This window comes from Lactuca virosa, chromosome 3 (genome assembly GCF_052849685.1).
Source record: "Lactuca virosa cultivar CGN04683 chromosome 3, Lactuca_virosa_CGN04683_v6, whole genome shotgun sequence".
NCBI lineage: Eukaryota > Viridiplantae > Streptophyta > Magnoliopsida > Asterales > Asteraceae > Lactuca > Lactuca virosa.
Genome location: NC_136428.1, coordinates 89,330,768 through 89,358,494, shown reverse-complemented (window position 1 = coordinate 89,358,494; position 27,727 = coordinate 89,330,768). Strand labels below are relative to the sequence as shown.

Below are 27,727 nucleotides of genomic sequence, written 5' to 3'. Positions count from 1 at the left end.
TTAGCTAATAAGTTAGCTGTAAAATATAAAACGACATAAAAAGACATTTAGAAAAGTATGTTTTTTTTATAATTAATGAAGTGTATATTTGGAAAATTTTAAAAAGCTCATGAAAAAGTAGTCTACGTAGCCTTTTTTAAAAAGTTAGCTTATAAACTAATTTTGGGTTTGCCAAAATGAAAATTTAAAAAAGCTCAAAAAATAAACTAGCTTATTAGCTAGATGTGGCGAGCCAAAGACAACCATATTCAAAAGTATAATAAAATACAACGTATGAAATTTGAATACTTAAACTACTTGAAAGAAAAATTGAGTTCCTAGATAGAACAATTGTGAAACTCTGTTACCATTTACTTAGTGACATCCCCTTTCAAATAAGTCACAAGATGTAAACACTACAAGAAATATGACCTTTAGAGACGTCACTTGTCATCTCTAAAAGTAATTAGGTCTAGTTGCAAGTGACAAACTTGACACTAAAAGCCTCTTCGTTGAAGGTTCGCTTTGCAACCACAAGGTTGTTTTCGTTGTAGAAGGTCATTGCAGACGCATATAGAGATAACATTTCGCTATTGAAGATTTATAAAATAAAAAGTTCAATAAATGTATTTAGCAACAACATGTGTTAAGATTCAATCACATGAAGTTCATTGGAACGTAAAGTTAATGAGCGAAATGTTACACTCTGATGTAAAATTTACATGGAAGTCGACTAAATTGAAAATCGATGATTAATGAGATTGGAAGTATGTTGTTATTCTAGCATTTAAGCTTTGAGTGTTTAAGGATATGAAGTTTGGTTACTTATGATCATTGTTATTATTTAGTATTAAATTTATTTTAAAAGGATTAAGATATGTTAGTAATTAGTGTACTTCCATGAGTAAAAAAATATATTTTCATTAGTTATCTTACATATCGGACCTATATAGTGTGATTGGTCTATCAAGTATATTGGAACTAATTATTATATTGGATTTGCTCAACATTTTAGGCTTGCATAATAGTATATTGGGTTTATCTAAGTGGTAGGCTCATATATAAAGGTGGTTAGCCTATTTAAGTGTAGGACTATAATAGTTTTGATTGACAGCTCAAATTCAGCTGAACCTTTTTGGCAAAGTTTTGACCACCCAACTCATACTTGGTTACGTGGTGCTAAACTTGGTTATAATAATAGAACAAAAACGAGCAAGGTTTTTACATCAAGGAGAAGCAACGAAGATCCTGGTGTAGGACTCTTCACTTCGGAGCTTTATCCGTCAAGTCAAGAGTATGTAAGCAAGTGGAATGGGTCTCAGCAATACTGGAGTAGTGGGGCTTGGAATGGGAATTTGTGACATCCCCATTTTCACGGCCAGAAAAGACCGATTTTGTTTATGCTTTATAAAAATCAGAGTACCTCTTTTAATAAAAATGTTGTGGAATTTGTTCCCAGAAAAATATGATAAATACGTTATCAAAGCATTTCCGAAGAAATGTGTTTTTATTAATTTTCAAAAACATTGGTATGTCATCGTCAATAAAGAAACATAAGCATAAACAGAGCTTACATTCATTTACACTAGTGATCTACATCTCTTTTAAATCTCTCAGTGTAAAGTAGCTTTGTATCGACACCTGTGATACAAATAAGGTTGAGTGGGTCAGGTTGGAAACCTGGTGAGTACATAGGGTTTTCAACCCACAATAATATAATTATTATATTTAAACAACAAACAATCAACCCAATTACCCATCCCCATTATCTTCCTCACTCTTAAGGGTCTACCTTAAGAGTCATCTATCCTGCATTCGTTCATTCTGAAGTCCCTTGCTTCCAGGGTTTATATGACAGGCACTAAGTTCATAGCTGCCAATGCTCGTTCGTAAAGCACTAATTCTATAGCTGCTAAAGTTCATTCATCGGGTACTAAATCCATAGCTACCAATGTTTATCTAATAGGTACTAAGTCCATAGCTACCACCGTTTATCTAACAGGTACTAAGTCCATAGCTACCAACGTTTATTCAATAGGCACTAAGTCCATAGCTGTCGATGTTATTTGTTAGGCACTAAGGTGTTGTTTGTTTTTCTGAAGCCAAAATGTTTGCAGTCTGCGGACCACATCTGCAAGCCTCTGCAGCAGAAGAGGTGGACCAAACGTCTGCAGTCTGCAATAAGTAGACTGTTTGTTTTTTAATGTCTGCGGGCTGGTGAAATAGACTGAATTTTTAATAAAATGATTTTACAAACTTAAAATGATTTTTCAACACCAAAATTTTAATAATAATAGTCATACAACACTGAAAATAAAATTCATGCAACTAAATTAGTCATACAATAAAAAAAATTTGGTTTTACAATAACAATTTCATTTAAAACAATTCAATCTATATTGTGCATTAACTACTCAACAATTTCATCCCGTAACTGAGTCATAGATTCACGGTCTGCTGCAGTACCATTTGTTGGAATCCCGTCATCATCATCATCAACAGCCACATTGTTATTTCGAAACGAGACATTAGGTTCATCGTATCGTGCCAAATTTTTCCATAAGAACTCTTTCAAGCCTCATCCATGAATCTTTGTGCAAACGTAATCCTTTTCTTCCTACATTCTCAACTTCTTCAACACAAGTTTCCAATAAACATTTTAAATGTTCATTGGTCCATTGTTGTTTCTCTCCCTTCTCTAATAACCAATATATCATAGAAGCTTTAGGTAAGTCAAATAACTTGATTTCATGTTAAACATAAAAAAAAGGACATTTTCACAAAAAAAAAAGCACATATACATCCTGATTTCACATTTTCAGCAAACAAAACCGCAAATAAACACCATTTTCACAATTTCAGCAAAAAAAATCATATAAACATCATTGTTTCATAATTTCAGCAAAAAAAACAGCATATAAACATAATTATATGACAATTTAAGCACAAAACAACACTTAAACAACATTATTTCAGCAAAAAAAATAGCACCTAAACATCAATATTTCGATTTTTCAGCAAAAAAACAGCATACAAGCATCATTATATGACAATTTCAGCACAAAAAACACTTAAACAACATTATTTCAGCAAAAAATTGCACATAAACATCAAAATTTTGATTTTTCAGCAAAAAAAACAGCATATAATCATCATTATATGAAAATTTCAGCACAAAACAGCATTTAAACAACATTATTTGAGCAAAAAATAGCACATAAACATCAACATTTCGATTTTTCAGCAACATACATCAACAAATATTGTATTTCAGCAATATTTAACAAAAATTAAACAAAAGAATGAATGTTATCGAATTTTCAGCAAGAAAAAAACAAGAAAAGCTACGTAAACATCAACTAATTTCAATAAAATAAAAGTTTTTCAGGAAAACTACCCTTTAATTTCGTACTAAAACAAGAAAAATCATCAGAAATAGAAGAGTTCTTACTTGTTTGCTGCGTAGAGGAGTTGTTGGCTTCAATGGGAGACTCTTCGCCTGCGATCGGAGAGGAGGGCAGCGGTGGGCGGCGGTGCTAATCGGAGTTGATGAACGTGAAGAGGATGCTGGAAGCGAGGCAAGATGCGTCGATGGTGGAAGGATTTAAGGGTGAGAAGTTTTGATGGAGGCGCCAATAGAAAGAAAACAAAAGGCGTGTTTTTTTTTAGGTTAAAAGGATTTGCAGACCTTAGAAGTGGCTGACCCATGTATGTGTGGTGAAGACCTCGTGCAGACGTTTTTACATCTGCGCACTTCGAAAAAACAAACATGCTGCAAGGGTATATATCTGCGCGTGGTCTGCGTCGCGCAGACAAAAGTGATCTCGCAGATCTGCAACCAAAAAACAAACACCCTCTAAGTCTATAGCTGCCAATGTTCACTCATATCATCTTTCATCTCTCATCATTAATCTACCCATGTTTTACCCAACATATTCGTAGATATAAAATACATATACAGTTTAAATTATTTAAAACATGTATAAAATCGTTCATCTAGCATAGAAAGCAAGTATTCAAATAATATGCACACATAGCACGTAATTTATATAAAATACTTCATATCTATGTGTAAGATGAAAGTAACTATGCACTCACATGTTAAAGTGATGATTCCAAACTCGGGCAGCGCTTCACTTTTAACGATTCTATTTTCCTTCGACGAAACCTAGCATTATTATCGCTAAATTTTAGTCTAATATTTACCGTGACTAATTATTAATCTTAGCATTATTATTATTATATAAGCGTTTAAACAATATTTTTCAACCACTATGTACAGACATGGGCCAGACATAAAACACCGGAGGGCAGGACCATTTTGGCATATAGCACTTCTGAAATCCAACAACCGTATGCGACCCTTTCAACCAGATTCCCCGTACCGCGAGTAGTTAAAAAGATATTATAACGACACTTATATAACCCATAATAATAGCTCAAATAATTATTATAAGGTCCTAGTAACGTTACTATATTTAAATAAAAGCTATATTAAAAATTAGGTAGACGTATCTTACCTACGATGGGGTTTGGAAAGAAGTCGGGCTCTGCAGGGGCAGGACTTCCGATCCGAAAGCTCTTCTTCTCGGAGCCGTCAAGCGCTCCGGGGCTTTCTTCTAGCGCTAGGGGGGTTTTTTTTTGGAGGTTTAGAGAGAGTGTAGAGAGAAGAAAGAATGGGAAAGGTGTGAAGAAAATGAGGGTGAAAGAGGTTCTATTTATAGGGTGAAACATGGCTGAACTTGGTGCCACATGTCACCATCTGGTGGCAAGACTTGGGGAGAAAGCAATGGCCAAGATTGTGCCACATCACCCATTTTCGCACAGCACACATCCGACTTCTAAAATCCGCAACTTTCACATACGAGCTCTGTTTTTGATGTTCTTTATATCCACACGTAGGTAAAAAATAAGATCTACAACTTTCCTTTTGACTTCGTCGGCTAATTCTCGATCGATCTTAAATTTAACGGTAGAAGGTGACTACATTGTTAAATGTCCGCGTAAAATTTATAACTTCTAGATACGGGCTCCTTTTCCGTCTGTCTTTTTGTCGTTGAGTTCCTATTAATGAGATCTTCAATTCTTATTTAGGTCGTGTTGGCCAAAAACCGCTCGATCTAAAATTCGAGTTTCGGGTCGTGCACTACTAGGTCAAATCTTAGAAAAATCATAACTTCCTCATACGAAGTCAGATTTGGGCGTTCTTTTTATGCACGCTCTCCTTTTAACGTATACTACAACTTTTGTTTAGATCACTAAGGCCAAAAAGTCCTCTTTCGTAAATTCACTATTTACGTCGCGTAGTGTGGTGCCAGTTTTGTCGCGAAACTTCGACGGGCCATAACTTCTTCGTTATAACTCGGATTTCGGCATTCTTTATATGTATGGAACCCTTGTGACATATTATACAACTTGGTTAAGATTACTCCTAAATAATCTTCCATCAAAAACTCATTTTTGATGCTCATTGTCTCTAAATTGACTAGTCCGGATCTACAAGCGTTACAGAATTCGTTTGACTTAGTACCTGAAATGAGGTTGGATAACATATTTAGTTACAGCTACAATACGAATGAGAATGAGAGTTACTTCACTTATTCTGTGTATAATCCTTCCATTATTTCTATATTTATAATGGATGTTTCTGGTCAAGTTCAGCAACTGGCATGGTTAGATAATGCCAAAGAGTTGAATTTAATTTGGTTTGAACCTACAACACAGTGTGATGTTTATGATTTGTGTGGGTCTTTTGGGACTTGAAGGCAGTCAGGATTATCTTTCTGTAATTGCATGACTGGCTACAAGCCTAGATCTGAGAGTTACTGGAATTAGAGTGATTTCTCCGGTGGATGTGTGAGAAAAACCAATTTGCGGTGTGGGAGAAACGTGGAAAAGCCTGATTTTCTCATGATTAGTGTCAAGAGTCTGCCACCAAATAACTCTACGACAGTTGGGAGTGCTGGAGAATGTCGTACCACCTGAACAATTGCTCATGTAATGCTTACTCTTTTGTTGATAATCAGTGTTTGGTTTGGGATGGAGATCTCTTGAACCTCTCCGAAGACAATGATAGTTGGAAAACATTTTTTGTCAAAGTCGCTTCTAAAGATCTTCGACATCACAAGAAGAGTAATCTGGTCACCATGGGTGCTGTTGTTGGGTCTGTGGGAGGTACACTTCTCGTCCTGGTCTAAGTTTGATATTAATCTATAGAAGAAAGAGTATATGTGTTGGAAAGACGACAATGGAGGGATCATTGGTGGCTTTTGTGTATAAAGATTTACAAATAGCCACCAAAAGTTTCTCTAACAAATTGGGAGGAGGTGGTTTTCGCTCGGTTTTCAAGAAGAGAAGAGTTCAGGTGCGAAGTTAGCACCATCGGAACCATCCAACACATTAATCTTGTACGCCTTCGTGGGTTCTGTGCTCAAGGTAAAAGTAAGTTGCTGGTTTATGATTACATGGCAAACGGTTCTTTGGGCACCCATCTTTTCCATGAAAAACAAGTTTTAAACTGGAAAACGAGGTATCTGATTGCACTTGGAACTACATGCAAGAGGTTTGGTTTATCTTCATGAGAAGTGTAGGGACTGTATCATTCACTATGACATTAAGCCAGAAAACATTCTTTTAGATGTCGGATTCTGTCCAAAAATTGCAGATTTTTGTCTGGCAAAGCCTGTTGGTTGAGACTTTAGTAGGGTTTTGACGACTATAAGAGGGACACCTGGGCATCTAGCACCAGAATGGATATCAGGGGTGGCTGTCACAGCCAAAGCAAATGTTTATAGCTATGGAATGATGCTTTTTGAATTAGTCTACGGAAAAAACGAAATGTAGTACATTGTGAAGATTCAAGGAGTACATGCAGGTTTAGTTGCAAATGTTCTTATGGGGGGAGGTGATATCCTTAGCCTGTTGGATACAAGGATAAACAAGGAAGCTTGTGTTGAGGAAGTCACAAAAATTTGCAAAGTTGCACGATGGTGTATCCAAGATGAGGCAGAGAGTAGGCCTGCCACGAGTCTGGTGGAACGAATTCTTGAAGGGGTTTCGGATGTGAGCATGCCTCTGATCCCCCAAATTGTCACTTTATATGTTGAGAACATGGTGGATCCTATTTTTTTAACTGATTCACCCTCACTAGTACACGACAATTCCACTAGTGGTGGCTCCGATTGGTGGTGGCTCCGAGTCAAAGGGCTCATCTTCTTGAATGTAATTCTCTTTATTTTCTCTATTATGTTCACGTTGTTGACTTAATCCATAAATGTTTTGATATGTTTTATTTTAATTATTTTTGGTGAAAGTAGTGGTCAAAAGTAGAGTTTGAATAAGTCTGCAGCCATGTTGGCTTTAGTACCGAGTCTAGAGGGTAGTGTGAGTTAGTTTCCTTATTTTTCTGCATTTGATTTGTTTTAAAGGTGATGGTGTACGTTGGTAGTGTGTGACTTCTTTTGTTTACTGTGAAAGTGAATAAAACAGTGAAGCCTTTGCCCATTTTTGCGCCTGTCCTCTGTTTTGTTTTATCTCATAAAATCCTTCATACCACTTTAAGCTTTCCCTACAATACCAACATTTGGTATCAGAGCACAACTGTTGCATGCCCAAGTATCAGCCACGAGTGAAAGAAATGACAGGGAACAACAATGGAAAAGATGGGCAGGTTACACTTCATTACCCCATGCTGTCAAGAAACAATTATGCGGCTTGGGATATAAATATGAGAGTGTTCATGCAAGCTCAAGGGGTTTGGGAAGCAGTTGAACCCAGAACAGCAAATATTGTTGTAGAAGTCAAGAAAGACAAGATGGCATTGACTGCCATCTATCAAGGTATACCAGAAGACTTACTATTGGCGTTAGCGGAGAAGCAATCAGCCAAAGAAGCTTGGGAGGCCTTGAAAGTGATGTTCATGGGGAGGAGAGAGTGAAGACAGCAAGGATTCAAACCTTAAAAGCAGAATTTGAGGCTTTGAACATGAAAGAGTCGGAGGCTGTTGATGAGTTCGTTGTGAAAGTGAGCAACATTGTGAGCACAATGCGTGCCTTGGGAGATACAGTAGAAGAATCGTATGTAGTGAAAAAGATGTTAAGAGTTGTGCCATCCAAGTTCTTACAGATTGCTTCAACTCTTGAGCAGTTTGGAGACTTGGATGTGATGACAGTCGAGGAGGTAGTAGGGAGGTTGAAAGCTCATGAAGAACGCATGAACGGTCACATTGAAAATGAAGAAACAAAACTCCTTCTCACTCACCAAGAGTGGACAGAAAGAAACAAGAAGAAAAATGAAGAAGACTCCAAGAACAAAGGAAACAGTGGAGGTTACAGTGGGTCAAGAGGATGAGGCAGAGGTCGCGGTAGAGGCACCACCAGCAACCGTGGTGGTCGTGGTTCTCACCAACAGAAAATCCGTGAACCATCCGAAAGAAAAGACAAGATCAAATTCCAATGTTACAATTGCCAGGACTTCGGTCATTATGCGGCTGAATGTGGAAACCCAAGGCGTGAAAGAAACCAAGATTTAAACTTGGCTCAAGAACATATCAACGAACCAGCCCTGCTACTGTCAGTTCTTGATCAAATTATTGAAGTCCATCTAAATGAAGAGAATGTGAATCCACGGTTAAACATGGGTGGTGATAAAACGAGCCAAACGAACTTGTGGTATCTAGATACGGGAGCTAGCAATCACATGACCGGATACAAGAACAAGTTTCGTGATCTAAATCAAATGATACAGGGCTCAGTCAACTTTGGAAATGGGTCTAAAGTAAGAATTGAAAGGAAAGACTCGATAATCTTCCAATGCAAAAATAGACAGCAGAGAAAGCTCCAAGAGGTATACTATATACCAGACTTGCGCTCAAATATAATAAGTCTTGGTCAATTGGCAGAAGGTGGATATGAAATTTGTATAAAGGATCCATTTTTATGGATGAATGATGATGCAGGAAAGCTACTCATGAAGGTACAGAGATCTCAAAACCGACTCTATAAGATTACTCTGAATGAAGTAAGATCAGGATGCTTTCTTGGTGAGATAATGGAGCCAATATGGCTTTGGCACAAAAGGATGGGTCACATAAACTTTGATGCATTGAAGCTTATGTCTGACTAGAATCTTGTTGAAGGAATGCCAAAGATAACAAAACCCACACAACTTTGTGAAAACTGTTTCGCAGGGAAGCAAACAAGTAGACCCTATCCAACAAAGGCCTCTTATAAGTCAAAGAAGAAACTTGAATTGATACATGGAGATCTATGTGGGCCCATCACACCTCCTACTCCCGCTGGGAACAAGTATTTCATGTTGTTGGCTGACGATTATACAAGAGCCATGTGGGTCTACTTGATGAAGACCAAAGATGAAGCGTTCCGTATTTTCAAGAACTTCAGGGCAGCAGTAGAAAATGAAACAGGTGAAAAAATAAAGGTTTTCCATACAGATCGAGGAGGGGAGTTCCTTTCGAACCAGTTCACCACATATTGTGAGGAGAGTGGACTCAAGATACATTTCACAACATCATTCTCTCCACAACAGAATGGTGTTGTGGAGAGAAGAAACAGAATAGTTTTGGAGATAGTGAAATGCAATATGAAGACGATGAAGGTACCAAATGTGATGTGGGGAGAAGCGGTCAGTCACACTGTGTATACTCTGAACAGAGTAAACACAAAACCACTCAAGGAGGCTACACCATATGAACTATGGACTGGAAGAAAGTCGTGTGTAGAATATATTAGGGTGTTCGGTTGTGTTGGTCATGTGAAGATTGCCAAGAGACATCTAAAGAAGTTAGAAGATAGAAGTAAGAAGATGGTTCATCTTGGAGTGGAGAAGAGGACAAAGGCGTACAGACTACTAGACCCAGATACGGGGTCAATCTGTGTGAGTAGAGATGTGGTGTTCGAAGAAGATAAAGAATGGGAGTGGGAAAAGGCAGTCAAGATAAAGGAAATACCAGTTATGTTCTTTACAGCGGAAGGGTACGACCTAAATGATTTAGATGAGGTTGGATCAATAATAACTCCTGAAGAAGGTGAAGACGGGCTGCCACAATCCAATGATATGTGGACTGAAAGTGGGCCGGAGCCCAACACACCCCAGATGGACTCACACACAAACCCACATGATAGCCCAGGTGCCGACTCCTTTAGTCCGACTAGGAGTCCATCGCAGCAACAATCGACGTCGCCGGCAACCCCAATTTCTTCCGTCAGTTCTTCACGTACGACGTCAAGCTCCACTGGTGGTGGCGCTCCCAAGTGATTTCGATTACTAACTGATTTGTACGAAAACACCAAGCGATTGTTGTTGGTTCATGATGAGGAAGAACCCACCTCTTACGCAGAAGCAAGAAAGAGATCAGAGTGGGTTGAAGCAATGAAGAAAGAGCTCAATTCAATTGAGAAAAATCGAACATGGAACCTGGTTGAACTCTAAAAAGGATGAAAAGCTATTAGATTGAAGTGGGTATTTAAGGTGAAAAGAGACCCAAATGGAATAATTTTGAAGCACAAAGTGAGATTGGTGGCACGTGGTTACGTTCAGAAATCGAGAATCGATTATGAAGAAGTTTTTTGCTTCGGTTGCCAGACTTGAGACGGTACGTGTTCTGCTTGCCCTTTCAGGAACTCATGGATGGATTGTACATCATTTAGATGTTAAGTAAGCTTTCTTGAATGGAAATCTGGAGGAAGAAGTGTATGTACGGCAGCCGGAAGGCTTTGAGAAACCAGATCAAAAGCACAAAATTTACAAGGTCTCAAAAGCGATTTATGGGCTTAAGCAAGCGCCCAGAGCTTGGAATTTTTTTTTTGGACAGGAACCCGAAGGATTTGGAGTTCAAAGGTGCTCTCAAAAGTATTCTGTATATATACTCGAAACAGGAAATGGAAAGTCTTGATAGTAGCTATGTATGTAGATGATTTGCTAGTGACAGGAGATTGCAAGTCAGAAATAACGAGCTTCAAGACTCAGATGAACAAACAGTTTGAGATGAGTGACTTAGGTCTACTATCTCACTACCTGGGAATAGAGGTGAATTAATTTGAAGGTGAGATCACCTTAAAGCAGGAGGCATATGCAAGAAACATTCTAGAAAAAACAAGAATGGAAGACTGCAACCCCACCAAGTGCCCAATTAATCAGAAAGTACAGCTGAGAAAAGATGAAGATGGTGAGCTGGTCAACCCAACTGAGTACAGAAGCATTGTGGGAAGCTTGCGATATTTAACACATACTCGTCCAGATCTTTCATTTGCAGTTGGTGTTGTAAGCCGATTCATGGAGAAACCAACTGAAAAAGACCTCCAGTTAGTAAAGGGTATCATAAGGTATGTGAAGGACACCTTAGATTATGGTCTCATCTATTCAAAAGGTGAGAAACAAATCAAGATTGATGGCTATTCAAACAGTGATTTGGCGATGGATGTAGATGATAGGAAAAGCACAGGTGGTGTGGCATTCTACATCAATGGCAATCTAGTTACATGGGTATCTCAAAAACAGCCTAATGTTGCTCTATCCTCGTGTGAAGCGGAGTTTATGGCAGCCACAATGGGTACATGTCAAGCTATTTGGATAAGACGCCTACTCACTGAGATAACCAGACAAACGATAGCACCTACAACTCTGCACATTGATAACAAGTCAGCCTTAGACCTCATGAAAAACCAGTCTTTCACGGGAGAAGCAAGCACATTGACACAAGATTCCATTTCATTAGAGAATGTGTGGAAAATGGTGAAGTAAAGGTGACTCATGTTTGCAGCAAGGAGCAAAGGGCAGACATTCTTACAAAAGTGATGGGAAAAGTGAAGCATAAAGAGATGAGGGAATTGATTGGAGTTAAGCAGGTGACCAATTCTGGATTAGGGTGAGATTGTTGACTTAATCCAGAAATGTTTTGATATGTGTTATTTTAATTATTTTAGGTGAAAGTAGTGGTCAAAAGTAGAGTTTGAATAAGTCTGCAGCCATGTTGGCTTTAGTACCGAGTCTAGAGGGTAGTGTGAGTTAGTTTCCTTATTTTTCTGCATTTGATTAATTTAAAAGGTGAAGGTGTACATTGGTAGTGTGTGACTTCTTTTGTTTACTGTGAAAGTGAATAAAAAAGCGAAACCTTTGCCCATTTTTGCCCCTGTCCTCTGTTTTGTTTTATCTCATAAAAGCCTTCATACCACTTTAAGCTTTCCCTGCAATACCAAAACACGTTAGTGATTAGAAATTATAGCATGATAAAAATGAACGAGTCATTGACTTTTTTGTTGCGAATAAATGGTTGATAGAGCCGATCACTCTAGAATAAAAGTTGCATTTCATTTTACATAATCATTCTAATATAGCTTAGTTGATCATGTTTATAACGTTAACGTGCACTACTAGAAAACAGAGCAATTGCGACACAATATTAGCGGCGGAAAAAATCCGTCGGAAAAAATTATAGGTTTCGGAAGGATTTCTCACATAAGAGTTATTAGGATATTAGCGACGGTTTGGGAACAGTATAAAATCCATCGGTAATCCGTTACGACTTCCGACGGTTTACAGATGGAAATCAAACAAGTTTAAAATTCCGTCGGTAATCGGCTGGTAAAATTAAAATTTTATTTTTTAATTCTAAGGGCAATTCGGTAAAATCAACTAAGGGGTATTTCCGAGGGATGAGCTTTGTTGCATCATATCGACTTAACCTAAATCAAGCTCCACAGAACTGTGAACGAAGGCCGACAACACGAAGAATCGCCTCCGGGCTCTGGCTCTCTCTTGCCGCCTCCGCCCTCAACGGAGCGGAAGGCGTCAATGCTCCGACTGGAGTTCTTTGAGTAGTGCTTAATTCTCTTTACATAGCTTACAACACAGGTGTAATTTTTATACCTAAATTCGTATCGTCATTTCTGAGCGAAATTAAGGAGATGAATGTTAGTGTAATTGATGTAATCGATCGGAATTGGGTTTGGGTGCAAGGGAGATTTGGATTTACAAGGTTTTCATTTCAAATAGATGTTTAGTACTCACGATTTGAGTCTCCTTCCCATATTCTGGTATCGATAAAGAAAAGTTTTGGTTCATGACTTCAAAGCTCTACTGCAAAAACTAACAACCTGGAAAAATAAGAAAATAAATAGCTAGCATTTCATCATGATAAAAGCATTAGGTTTGGAGTTTTGACTTACCGCTGAATGTAGTATTTCTTTCCGAATGTTATGGCCAAATTGACTTCATTATTTTTAACACACCATATCTCGGTGGTTATTGAAGCCAACAGATATCCAATTGAAATCTTCTGTATAGTTATATTATGAATGATACATATGATTGTCATTGACATCCAAAGAAAGATCTTGCATAGATATCTTTGAAGCTGTAAAATCTGGTTATAGTCTTATAGATAAGTACTGAACTTAGTTTATTTGTTCTTTTTCCCTATTTTGTTTAAACTTTTCTGCATACAATGAACTTCTTTCTTTGTTCCAAGATCAGATGTCACTTTCCATAAGCTGAAAACTTATTATTAAGTAAATCATTCCAATCTTACACCATTAAATTGACCACAACACCCCTCCCCTCCCCCTAGTTACACAACCCAACATCTTTTATATATAAAATCTTCACAAACACTTGTTTTTTTTAGATCATTGTTAATTTGCTGTAAGGTTCGGTAGCATTGAGCACATAGGAATAAACTGAATATGAATTATTATCGAGCCTGATTGAATCAAATCACTGCATGACAAGACTAGAAAGAGAAATTATGGTTATATATGTAGAATGAAAAAGTAAAATGGAACTAAGATTCTAATTCTATTCTAAGGGGGCTTTTGGTCGAAGGGATTATGATGAATTTAGATTCGAAATCTATACAAGTTCTTTGTTTGGTAAAACTAAAAAAAAAAAAAATGAATAGGATTTTAATCCCAATTTGCAGTTGACGATAGTCTTTCCCGGTGGTCGTTTTAGTTGTAGAGTTAGTGAGGGCAATAAGGTCTTTTCCAGTAAAGTGAGTTGGTAGGTCTGTGTTTAGTTTGCTTTTTGCCATTGGGATTTTAAGTTAATTTTGATTCCTTTTTTTAATAGTTCAAACAGATGCTGCTGACATCAATATTGAGGAGGACATGGGTACTAGTGCTCAAAATCTTAATATTGATCAAAATCCTATCTTTACAAATCTTCTCCAATGCAAAAACCTATCTTGATTATGTGTATGAATAGGAGAATAATACTTTGGTTTTTAGCATTGCAGTACTTCAACTCCAATCCACCAGGAACCGGAATCGGAACCCCTACTCTAGGGACCAGAATTGGAACTTTCTTTCATTTTGTTCTCAACCGGACATGAGGTAAATCAATTTCTTTCTCAACAGTACACCAGGGGTAAATCGGTCAAGTTAAAACAATCATGGTTTGATTATAAATAAGTTTCAGTTTTGTTCCAATGCTGAAACAAGAAAAGGACCATTTCACTACAAAAATTCAAATTGTTTCATAGTTGTTGAATATTTTTGCAAAATTTTGGTGTAATGATGTCATTACTGATATTGATTTCCATAGTAGTTAGTTGACCTTGAAATGTTCTTGGTAAATCCTGGTAAATAAAATTTCTAGGACTTCATTTAAGTGAATAATCCTTAAGTGTTCCCATTTTATAGAGTGAATTACAGTCTTTGTTATATCACTTTTTGTGGATATACAACTTAATTAGTAAACAAAATCTATCACGTCTTAATTGTTATTCAAACATGCATTTAAGATATTCCTTTATTTGAATCAAAAGTTCTGTAGGGTTTTTTTTTTCTTTCAAGAATGACGTGTTTTAAGTTTTAAAGTATAGTTTTATTTAAAAAATTAACACTTAGGTAGATAAAGTGATAGAAAAGCTATGATCTAGTGTTCGAGAGTAGAAACCTAGAGAATGCTTCCAGATTTTTATAATTAATTCAAAGAAAATAAATGATTAGTAGTTAATAGGGTTACTATTATTTTAATTTAATCAACAAATAAGTATATGAAGCAAAAAGTTAAAGACTACCAATGACATATTCATAACAAAATTATATTAGATTGTTATCCCACAATTTTTATAAGAAACAGTCAAAACCTATTTATATGATACTATTTCTTTAAGTAATAAAAAATGCTTTTTGTATGAATAGCAATTAAAGTATACAAAATGCAGCCAACAATTTTGGGTTCTAATTGGGGAAGTAGTTGTCACCAGGCAAGTATTAGTATAAGGGCATAATAGAAATTCATTCACTTTGCAACCTCATTGTTCATGCACCAAACTTATAATACAAAATTAAGAATCTAGGGGCAAGATGGTCATTTGCCCTTCCAAGAAATGTTCCAATTGCGCCGTTCGCTTTCACATTCTTTTTTGTATTAACATGTTTAAAAAAAATCGTTTGGATTGTTTGTTGAATATTTATAACATCTTTTTAGCATTAGACAGTAGTGAGAAAAACCTCCGCTACTTGAAATGATTTTTATTTATTTGTTTAAGAAACGATTACAAGATAACAATAAATGGTTAATGTTTTTTTTTTTTTTTTTTTTTTTGTGTAGTGCATTATTGAGCATGGTGCACTTCCTTATCTGCTGAGCATGTTGACACATAACCATAAAAAGAGAATCAAGAAAGAAGCCTGTTGGACAATCTTAAACATCACTGCCGGAAACGAAAAACAGATACAAGTAAGGTTCTAAGAATATGCATTTCCAAACTTCATATCTTTTAGAAATTAGACCTTGAAAAATAAAAATATAAATAAAAAGTACACTGCTATTTTTTACATTTAACAAAAAAAAAACTTATGATTTATTTGTTTATTGAGTAGAAACATTTAACATAGTTCATGAAACATATTGAGTAAAACCAACTTATGTTTTATTTGTTTATTGAGTAGGTTGCTAATTCTGCTATTTAAACTATACTGGTAAGAAAGGTAAAGTTCATTGCTAATATGTATAAGATGTAAATTTGTTATTATGTAAAAAATGTTTTCATTGTGGATGCGTTGACTTTATTGTGATAAAAATAGTCATGTATGTTGCTATTTCCTTCTCTATTTTATACTAATTATATATTTTTGTTGGAACATATTTTAGATAAATGAATTAGAGAGGAAATAGAAGCCAATTTTGATAGAGAGGTGAAGTCATAGTTGTCAATAGCGACCATAGCGGTCGCTATAGCGCATAGCGTGGCGAGGCGGTCATCGACCGCTATGGACTAAATAGCGACAGAAAGCGAGGTTTTTAGCGATAGGGTTATTTTTCTATTATTATTTTTTTTTTTTAAAAAGCTGGAATAAACGTATTAGGGTTGACGGCTTGACGCTAACTAAAATCAAGTCTCGTTCGCCACTTCGCCTCCCGCCTCTACGCTTTGGACTTGCTCTGCCTCCGAATCCTTGCGTCCACCTCCGACGAACCCCACCAGGATCCACTGCATTCTCTCCGTCGACTTCTCTAGTTGATTACAATCGGCTACAAACATGTCTAAAAACTAATATGGTTAAGTTATTTAGCTAGTTTAATGGTTTGTTTTCTTATTTATTGGTTATAATAGCTATAATAGTTACATAATAAATATTTTTTAGTATTTTTATACCTATCGCTAAATACGAAATAGCGGTCGCTATTTACCGCTTTTCGCTATGTAGCTTATAGGTGGCCCGTCGCTATTTACCGCTATTCGCTATCGATAACTATGGGTGAAGTTACGAGACGGAGATGGAAATTCACCGGAAGATATAAGGTAATATTGAAATAATTTGATATTTTTAAGGGTTAATTATGAGAAATAGCAATGTACTTTACCAAAGTTCTCGATTATGGCATCATACATTATGAAGTAGCAATCTACTTTCATACAAGTTGTAATTGGGAGTTATGGCAAAAGTACATTGCTATTATGAGTAAAATATAAAGTATTTTGTATAATCGTGAAAAAACTAAAAATGGTTTCGATTATGATTATTTGAAAGTATGCAACTATAATGAAGAATTTCATAAAAGTACGTTGCTATTTCTCATCATTAACTATTTTTTATTCGAACTTCACATGGAGGAATATTGTACTTCAAATCACATTTGTTTTAAACATTATCATAATTGCTACTTGTTTCCCCTTTATGGTCAACATTGGAGGGCATTTATGGTATTTGACAATACATAGATATCTCTCTAGCTAACAACTCTCAATGATAGGTGTGAAATCCACGAGCTAATCAAGAAGGATACTCTCAATCGGTTGTTGAGGTCATGGGAATTATAGATGAAAATTTTAATTTGATGCCTTTTTAAATATCGAATATGGATTGAAATTTATGGATTTAATGTATGTCGAATGATTGAAATTTATGGATTTACTTTTATATTTTTTGGTTTTAAAATATAGATTTGATGTATGTTTAAAAATTCTGTGTTGAATATGTAATTATTTTTAATTTTTAATTTTTTTTCATGAATTTATAAATTTTTTATAATGCAAAAATTTGTTGCTAATCTGTCACAAAAAAAATTGTCGGTAATCCGTTAGTGAGTCATTTCGAGATTCCGTTCGTAATCTGTTAGTAAGTTATTCCAGATTCTGTCGGTAATCTGTTAGTAAGTTATTTCAGATTCCGTTGGTAATCCGTTAGTAAATTGTTCCGTCGGTAATCCGTTGCAAAAAAAATATTTTGTTGGTGATCTGTTACTATTTCCGATGGAAAAATCTGTCGCTAAAAATTAGCTGTAACCGTCGGAAATCCGTTACAAACAATTACCGACGAGAATATACCGACAGATTTTGGTTTGTTACAATTCCTTCGGTAAAGAGTATTACGACGGATTACCGACGGTTTTTGCTGTCGGTAATGCTCTTTTTTGTAGTAGTGGTGTGTATGAGATAAGATGTAGTTTGGAATATTATGGATCATTTTCAGAGCCAAAACATGGTATTCTATATGCATTGAACCAAGCTTGAAAATGAGTTATTCAAGTTAGTTGTAGGCAAACCTTTGGTTAATTAGAATATCAACAATTTAGAGATTAGAAAGAGCATATCTTAGCTGAACAGTTCCATAATTAACTTTTTTTTAGAAATATCAATCTCTATGTGCTTTGTATGGTTTTGGTGAACAATCTTTTTTGCTATGATAATTGCAAGCAATCTACCTATAAACTTCTATAGATTCTTCCTTCTTCATTTCGAGTGTACTCTGTATCCACATTCCTTCACAAATTCCTAGTGCAAGAGCTCGATACTCGGATTCAACATTGCTGCGACACTGACACATGACCTGTCACATGAACGAATGTTTCGTGCTCCTCCATGTGACAAGATTGCCCAAAACATAATAACAAGCCATAAAAGTAGTAACATGTGGTTGAGTTTCGGTTGTAGTATTTCAGGTCATCTTGCACCAGTGTGCACTTATATCTAATCAATCGCGGACCATAACTATGGGACCATGGGAGATTTTGTTCGTTTACACTTGAGAAGGACCATTTCTTTAAAGAAATCTAGGATGTATTTCATTCGGGGATATGACAATGCCTTTCTTGGATCGAGCAACTTCCATTCGAAGTAAGTAGTTGGGCACAATTCCTTTTTACTAGTCTAATTGATTGTACATCGTCTTTGGATGATGTTATCAACATACATAATAAGTACCGTTTTCTTCCTGACAGTACTAATTTTGACAACCAATGTATGAAAAACTTGACACTCAACATAACCTTGGGAGGTAACGAGTTAGGACGATTCAAGCGATTTCACAAAAAGTAATAATGAAAGAATATAAAAAAAAAAGAACACAATAACTAGCATGGTCCACACGATCAAAGTGATCAGTTACGTCAACAGGCAAAGTGAGTAAGGTCGTTGCTCACGCCTGACATGAGAGCTAATCGAGGAAAAGTGAGTCGCCAGGTAGAGATTGATCGAGGAAAAGATGTGAGTTTTTCAATATTAAATTGGTTTAATCCTAATTAAATTATTAGTTTAGAAATAGATGTGAATTTGTAAAACCATAAAAGTAATATTTAAAATTTGTAAGTATATGAATCAAATTTTTTTTAGATTTTTTTATTTTACCAAGAAGATGACTGTATGAGTACAAATAAAACCACTCACAAAAAGTAAGTCCATGTAGTGACTTTGACCAAAATGCAACGTGAATGAAGGGTGGTACTAAGAAGTAAGAACCACTCATCTCCAAGATTATGACTTCCATACTTTTTAGCAAGCCGATTCAAACTTCACTACCAAACACCCAACGCATGTTTGAAAGGTCATCATGGATCCACATCCACTTGCAACAAAAATTCATTTTCTCTTTTATTCTATTACGTACAATACAATATATGTCTAATTATTTGAATATAACATATTAAATAAAGATAATTATCTTCAAGAAGAGGAGCTCTTCGACTGGGGGGAACAACTGCTGTATACCTCTGAACTCCCTTTTGAGGGTGATTCCGTGAAGAAAACAACACGCTCAGTGTTATCAACAAATAGCGTGACAGATCGAGGGATTGGAGGCATATTCACATCCACAACCCCTTCAAGGATCTGTTCCACCAAACTCATTGAAGGCCTTCTGTCTTCCTCATCTTGGATACACCAACATGCAACTTTGCAAATTTTCAAGACTTCTTCAATACTAGCTTCCCTGTTTAACCTACTGTCTACCAAGCTAAGGATATCACCTCCCACCTTCAGAACATTAGAAACGAAACAAGGGAAGAATGGACTCCTTGAATCTTCAGATTGCTCTGCATTTCGCTTACCATTAACTAATTCAAAAAGCATCATTCCATAGCTAAAAACATCTGCTTTGGCTGTGACAGCCACCCCTGATAACTATTCTGGTGCTAGATATCCTCGTGTCCCTCTTATAGTCGTCAAAACCCTACTAAAGTCTCGACCAACAAGCTTTGCCAGACCAAAATCAGCAATTTTCGGACAGAATTCGGCATCTAGAAGAATGTTTTCTGGCTTTATGTCACAGTGAATGATACAATCTCTGCACTTTTCATGTAGATAAACCAAGCCTCTTGCAATTCCAAGTGCAATCTGATACCTCGTTTTCCAGTTTAAAACTTGTTTTTCATAGAAAAGATAGGTGTCCAGAGAACCGTTTGCCATGTAATCATATACCAACAACTTATTGCTACCTTGTGCACAAAACCCACGAAGGCGTACAAGATTTTCGTGTTGGATAGTACCGACTGTGCTGACTTCACTCCTAAACTGCTTCTCTCCTTGGCTGATGCTTTCAAGCTTTTTCACTGCTACAATGGACGAATCATGCAGTACCCCCTTGAAAACAGAGCCAAACCCACCTCCTCCCAATTTTTCCGAGAAATTTTTTGTGGCAATTTGTAAATCTTTGTAGACGAATGACACCAATGATCCCACCATTCTCGTCTTACCCACCGATATCCTCTTTTTTCTAAAGATCAAGACCAATATTACACCCAAGACAAAAACCACAACTCCTCCAAACCCAACAACAGCGCCCATGGTGACCCAAATACTCTTTTTATGATGTAGAGGATCTTTAGAAGAGAGTGGAAGATCTTTATAAGCGACTTTGACAAAGATTATTTTCCCACTATCATTGTCTTCGAGGTTCAAGAGATCTCCATCCCAAACCGAACATTGATTATCGACCAAAGAGTAAGCATTACAGGAGCAATCATTCAAACAGGTGGTATGGCATTCTCCAGCACTCCCAACTGCCACAGATTTATTTGGAGGCAGACTCTTGACTCTAATCATCAAAAAATCAGGCTTTTCAACGATTTTTCCACACTGCAAATCGGTTTTTCTCACACACCCACCGGAGAAGTCACTCTGATTCCAATCACTCTCTGATCTGGGCTTGAAGCCAGTCAAGCAATTACATAATGGAAATTCAGTCGGTCTGCAAGTACCAAAAGCCCCACATAAACCATAGATCCCACACACTTCTTTAGGTTTAGACCAAAACATAGCCCACTCTGCAGTAGATTCCGACCACATTTGTTGCTGAAGTTGACCAAAAACATCCATTATAAATCTAGATACAAGGGAAGCATTATACACAGAATAAGTGAAGTTGTTAGGAACCGGACCGGGTACACGCAGCGGAAACACACTATCACACACACACAAACTCACGAAAATAAAGCAAGAAGAACACAAGGATTTTACGTGGTTCGGATTCGGTGCAAATCCTACGTCCACGGGCTGCAACTAGAGAATTTTATTAAAACTCACAAGATTACAATTGGCTTGACACTCTACACTTGATGTTCTCTCAAGTTTTTGCACACAAAATATGCAAAACATACATGCATATATATAGGTGAGAGAGCCGCAATTTGCACATGAAATTGAGTCGTCGTAACAATAGTACTCAAAGGTGAAAGCCGCAAATGTTGAGTCGTTGTAACAATAGTACTCAAATGTGAAAGCCGTAAATGTTGACGTTGAATTTCCTTCCATTCACATTAGCCGTCCAACAATTGAATTTGATTCTTTTATTTCACATGCATAGCCACATGTTTTCAACCTTTCATATTTTACCTAACAATCTCCCACTTGAAAGTTTGAACAACATGGTCCGTCTCTGTCATCCAACTCCAGTAATCTTAAAACAACCAAGTCTTCCAAGCCTCCAGTTCCTAAGAACAAGCTAAACTTAGTCCCATTTCTCTAATTGCAGCCGCCCCTCATCTTCAAGTACTAGAAGGGACAGTTGAAGCTCCCACTAGCTCCAACTCAGTCGTGGCTAATCCCACCACCGACTCATCCTCTGTCTCAACCGGTTTGGACACTCCACCAGATCCAGAGATACACCGAGGACCACTAACACTCTCCCAACTTTGCAAACTTTCAACAGGAGAGACTTTTTCAGTCTTAGTCTTCAAAACCCAACGACTCTTTGTAACTGTACCCGAAACACACCCCGTGCTCCCACTGTCACAGAATCCCCTGAATGGTTTAGAATTTCTGACTCGTTCAGCTAACATCCTCTTGGCTCCAGAATTCATGTTTGCAAAATGAACTCTCTTAGTCGTAGATTTAGCGAACCAGATTTTGTCTTGCTTAACAGGGACGGTCATACTTCCCTCAGCAGATACCTCAACCATATACAATGACCCACACTTCATACCATGAGCAATCACTAGATTATCATTGATCACCCTCCATTTACCACCACCAAACCTTACTTCTAGTCCTTATTTATCCAGCTGACCAACAGAAATCAATTTCTTCTTCAGCTCCGGAATCACCCTGACATCCTTCAGGCTCCATGTAGTTCCCAATGAAGTAACCAAATCAATATCTCCCATTCCCGTTACCTGAAGCATCTCGTGATTTGCCAAACGTACCTTTCCAAAATCTCCTTCTTTTAGATTCACCATCATTTCCCCGTTGTCCATGGCGTGAAACGAAGCCCCTGAATCCATGACCCAAGAGTCCACAGAACTTTCCATACTGAGTATCAATGCATCATCCTCAGACACAGTCTCAGCACCGGCAATGTTCAATTCTTTCTTTGGATATTGACTCTTAACATGTCCCACCTCTTGGCAGTTCCAGCATTTCACATTCTTCAAAGTTCTAGAAGAACTTTTTCCCCGGCTCCCATTGCTCCTGCTATTCCCTCTACCTCTTCCGACATTTAATAAATCAGAAGAGGAAGATCCACCTTGATTCTTGCGTCTGATATCCTCGCCTAGAACCAAATCTCTAACCCCTTCAAAAGTCATACCACTGGTCCCCACGAAACTTGTAACAGCAGTAACTGTTCCGGACCAGCTATCAGGTAGAGAGGCTAGTAGCAGTGATGCTTGAGTCTCGTTATCAAATTAATTTCCACAGATGATAATCTGGACAGAATTGAATTTAGATTGTTAATGTGAACCGTAACTGAGTCTTCCTCATTCATCCTTGTAGTGAACAACTCATTCATCAAGAACACCTTGTTAGCCGCCGATGGTTTCTCATACATATTTGACAGAGCCTCCATCATACCATGCGCCGTGGTTTCATTCATGATGTTGAAAGCAACGCTCTTCGTCAACGACAATGTAATAACCGCCTTGGCTTTCTTGTCCTTTGAGTTCCACGCATCTTCAGCAGCTTTTTCCATTTTCTCCGGTTTGTCTCCGAGTACCACGTCCAAGTCTTTCTGACATAGCAATGCTTCTAGTTGCATTTTCCACCAGCTAAAATCAGAACCGTTGAACTTTTTGATTATAATCTTGTCTTCAGCCATTACGACAAACAAGATACAAATCAGGTACACTCGTGCGTGATAAAAAAAATGATTGTACCCTCCAAACCTCGCTAATCTGGCTTTGATACCAGTTGTTAGGAACCGGACCGGGTACACGCAGCGGAAACACACTATCACACACACACAAACTCACGAAAATAAAGCAAGAAGAACACAAGGATTTTACGTGGTTCGGATTCGGTGCAAATCCTACGTCCACGGGCTGCAACTAGAGAATTTTATTAAAACTCACAAGATTACAATTGGCTTGACACTCTACACTTGATGTTCTCTCAAGTTTTTGCACACAAAATATGCAAAACATACATGCATATATATAGGTGAGAGAGCCGCAATTTGCACATGAAATTGAGTCGTCGTAACAATAGTACTCAAAGGTGAAAGCCGCAAATGTTGAGTCGTCGTAACAATAGTACTCAAATGTGAAAGCCGTAAATGTTGACGTTGAATTTCCTTCCATTCACATTAGCCGTCCAACAATTGAATTTGATTCTTTTATTTCACATGCATAGCCACATGTTTTCAACCTTTCATATTTTACCTAACAGAAGTAACTCTCATTCTCATTCATATGGTAGCTGAAATTGTAAATGTAATTCAACCTCATTTCGGGTACTAATTCAAATATTTTCCCATTCGAAGCCCCACTTGTCCAATATTGTTGGGAGCCATTCCACTTGCATACATACGTTTTACTTGCTGGATGAAGCTCCAAAGAGAAGAGTCCTACACCGGGATCTTCTTTGCTTCTCCATGATGTAAGACGCTGGTTCTTTTTTGCTCTGTTATCATAAGCAAGTTTAGCACCAGGCAACCAAGTATGAGTTGGGTGGTCAAAACTCTGCCAAACAGTTTCAATTGAATTTGAAGTGCGATCTCTCAAAACGAAGTTACCATCCTCAAGAAGAACAGCTACTGAAGACTTCAAAATGGTGGTGACATTTGTCGACCAAATCTGGAACTTGGACTCATTCAAGAGCACCAAATTACCATCAATGATTTTTAATTCTGAACGGAATCTATCAGAGATGGGTGTTTCTCTGTTTGCCACCCAAACTATGGTGGGAGGATTGGAAGAGACCTTTTTATACCAGATGCCTATGTAATACTTGGATGAGTTACCTGCTTTGAAGAAACCCAGCTCAAACTCTTCTCTTTCGGATATGATCGTGTGGTTTCCTGAAAGAAAATTGTTTGCAGATATGGTGTTGGCTCCAGATGAGAGAGTTATGGTAAGAGAGAAACACAGGACCAGAATCCTCACTAAACTGTTACTTTCGATGAAGCACATAACTTGTACAAAATTTGGAGAAGGAGATAAATAGATAGAGAGGAAGAGAGATGAACACAAATATCATATAATAACATGCTATCAATAGGTATTGGGTTTTATAGAACTGACATCTGAGCCCTCTAGTAAAGTTCTTAGAGGTCATGCATGATTGGTTGCTAGTCAACAAAAATAGTACTCTAACTTGCTAAAGCTGCTTAGAATAATAGCCATACAATTAAGTCAGTCTATATAAAATGAAAATTTTCCTTCATCCTAAGTCCTTACTCCGTAAGTTGTAAAGTTAAAAGGTTGTTACGCAAGAATTTGAAGCTTTCAAATAACTTGAACCAAATACACAAATTGACAGTGGAATGGTTCATGAATCACCTATATTTCACATGTATGACAAGTCACATCCTCCCCCTTCCATCACAGATATAAATGCAAGACAAAGAAAATATATAAACAATGGGTGTTAACCGTCATATGGGTTAGCAATGCAACCCTCTACCATTAATTTCCAACCTACCTCGAAATATTTTGGTCCCTAAAAACATAGAAGGAACAATATAACAACATGGTATAATGAAAACTAAGTAGCTATTATATATAACATTTTTTTTGAAAGGGAACTTCCCTAACGAGGGTTTCCGGAGCCAGCTTTGCTTTCACATACCGACTAATACCCGCTGTGAGGCTATGTCTCATGTCCCAAGTCAGTGCAGGCGATCCTCTAGGGCCACAGGTGTTGGTGATTTTAGTGTCACCTGACATTTTCAGTAGATGGAACCGACATGTGAGCTAATGAGCTTATCCTTTATACTCTATATTTTGTGATTGGAGAATGCGGAGTGCATACATATATAAGATAAAATTATAAGTCGGTATGACAGAAAAGCGGGGGTCAAGGGGCCACGCCCCCTTGCAGGATCCTAGTGACATCCTCATTTTTACAGCCAGAAAGAGTGATTTGTTTGTGTTTATTAATTCAGACTATTCTTTTAAAAAGATTAATTATGCGGAACTTGTTCTAAAAACATGATGATGATATTATCAAAACATTTTCGAAGAAATGTGTTTTGTTTACATTTTTTAAAACTCGAGATGTTATAACTGATACAAAACATAAACATAAACGAAGACTTACAATGTCTCAATATTCTAACGGTTTATATCCCCTTGAATCTCTCATTGTGCATGTACCTTTATATCGCTACCTGTGATACAAGGAAGTTGAGTGGGTTAGGTTGGGGAACTTGGTGAGTACATAGGGATTTCAATCCCACAATGTTATAATATATATATATATATATATATATATATATATATATATATATATATATATATATATATATATATATATATATATATATATATATATATAACACAAAACTCACAATACACAAATATCTCACTTATAAGCAATCTACCCCATCCTGCCGATCCTCATATAATCCTACTCTCGGATTCCAAAATAAATGGTTTTACCTAATCCATGCTCTCCGATCGGAAATAAATAACTATATCTAATCCATACTCTCGGATCAGGAATGAATGACTATGTCTAGTCCATACTCTCGGGCCAAGGACAAATGATTATGCCTAATCCATACTCTCAAATCATGGACAAATGATTATGTCTAATTCATACTCTCGGATCAGTGACAGATGACTATATCCATACTCTCGGACTAGGGATGAATGTCAGAGTCCTACTTTCCCTGTATATCTCACATGTATTCTTAAGGAAATACTACCCAATATTAACTTAGGTCTTTTGCATTAGTCTTGTTTAATGTACGGTAAGACTATGATGCTCTACTCCTAATACTTATATTATAATTTTCATGAAATAATATGTGTATCTTAATGCACATACAACCATACTTGGTTCGCATATCATATCTTATCAAATATGTTCTTAACACATATTCCAGGTAGTAAGCATATAGCTCACATATAAACTCTTTAACATATAATTAATACTTGTATTAAAATCATGTTCATGAAAGGGACTATGCGCTCACTTGATAAAAGTGACTGGCGATTTTCGGCAACGCTTCGCATTGTAAATCGAAAAGAACTAGACACATAAAGTACTAAGTCTTAGTCTACTTTCGTAATCCTGGTGACCATAATAATTATAGTCTAGATTCCTCACTAATAACAATGTCTACATCAAGATCTATCAAGTAATGATTAACCAGGTAGGACAGTTAGGAGGCAAGATCATTTCGGCATATACCTTTCTGAAATCCAACAACCAAGCCAACATGACCATTCTAGACACATCTCCCGTAAGTAGATCAATCAATATAACAACATGAAATTGCTGATGAATCATATTTACAGGTTCCTAATGATGATTATGACCTATAAATATAAATTACACTGAAATAAGAATGGTGTACTTTAACTTACAGAGATTTTCTAGACAAAATTCTGGAAACTGCACTGGCAGAGCTTCTACTTGCTAGCTACTATTAGTTTAGGGATAGCAGGACTTCTCCGCAGACTAAAACTAAGGAAAAATAGGCTAAAATCAAAATCAACTCGATAAAGAAGAACTTAGGAGGTGTGGGAAGAGAATGAGCCATTGGAGGCTATTTGTAAGCGGTTTTTGGGGTGCACAGCATGCAAATGTGGTGCACGTCGTGCATTCTAAGGCTAGGTCTCCCCAACCGATTTGTGCCACGTGTCGGCCTCAATTTGGTTTGCATTTTCGCCTTCTAGAAGCGCGCGTCGTGCACCCGACACGCACTGCGCACAGCGCAAAATGCAGATTTTGTAAATTCCGTAACTTTGTCATATGAACTCCGTTTTTTATGTTCTTCATATCCCCATAAATCTCTCGACAAGATCTACAACTCTCCTTTAGAACCAAACAGTCAATTACTTATTTATTTTTCGTCAATATTTTTTTAAAATTAAATGATTTTGCTAAAATCATAACTCTCTCGCACGGACTCCGTTTTTGGCATTCTTTTTATCAAAATTCTTATCTTAAAGAGTACTATGATTTTCCTTTTGCTGACTTTAGCTAAAGGTCAACCATTTTCTTCATAGCTTTTTACCTCACACATTTCTTGTGCACGACTGACTCTTATATCTTATAAAAATCATATCTAACTCATAAAGAGTCGAAGTTCTATGAAATTTATATTTTCGGGATCGGGACGAC

The 27,727-nt window shown here is 37.0% G+C and overlaps 1 protein-coding gene and 3 pseudogenes across 1 annotated transcript; 3 read left to right on the top strand and 1 right to left on the bottom strand.

Annotated features, from left to right (window-relative positions):
- The first annotated feature begins 727 nt into the window (after positions 1-727).
- LOC145163794 (G-type lectin S-receptor-like serine/threonine-protein kinase At2g19130) lies at positions 728-7,319 on the top strand (annotated as a pseudogene).
- Positions 7,320-7,962: 643 nt separating this feature from the next.
- On the top strand, positions 7,963-10,428 carry LOC145163793 (uncharacterized). The gene is made up of 4 exons (XM_079082562.1): positions 7,963-8,305; positions 8,936-8,997; positions 9,103-10,200; positions 10,291-10,428. The coding sequence occupies exons 1-4, from the start codon at positions 7,963-7,965 to the stop codon at positions 10,426-10,428; spliced, it is 1,641 nt and encodes a 546-aa protein (XP_078938688.1).
- Positions 10,429-11,097: 669 nt separating this feature from the next.
- LOC145163792 (secreted RxLR effector protein 161 pseudogene) lies at positions 11,098-11,739 on the top strand (annotated as a pseudogene).
- A 7,577-nt stretch (positions 11,740-19,316) lies between these two features.
- On the bottom strand, positions 19,317-24,761 carry LOC145163791 (G-type lectin S-receptor-like serine/threonine-protein kinase At2g19130 pseudogene; annotated as a pseudogene).
- Between the last annotated feature and the right edge of the window lie 2,966 nt (positions 24,762-27,727).

Bases quoted from the DNA above. Each gene is read 5' to 3' on its own strand.
- LOC145163793 (XM_079082562.1), top strand. From the start codon at position 7,963: ATGAAAGAGTCGGAGGCTGTTGATGAGTTCGTTGTGAAAGTGAGCAAC. The intron at 8,998-9,102 runs GTAAGATCAGGA...ATGTCTGACTAG, and splicing joins ATAAGATTACTCTGAATGAA to AATCTTGTTGAAGGAATGCC. The intron at 10,201-10,290 runs GTCAGTTCTTCA...GAAAACACCAAG, and splicing joins CGGCAACCCCAATTTCTTCC to CGATTGTTGTTGGTTCATGA.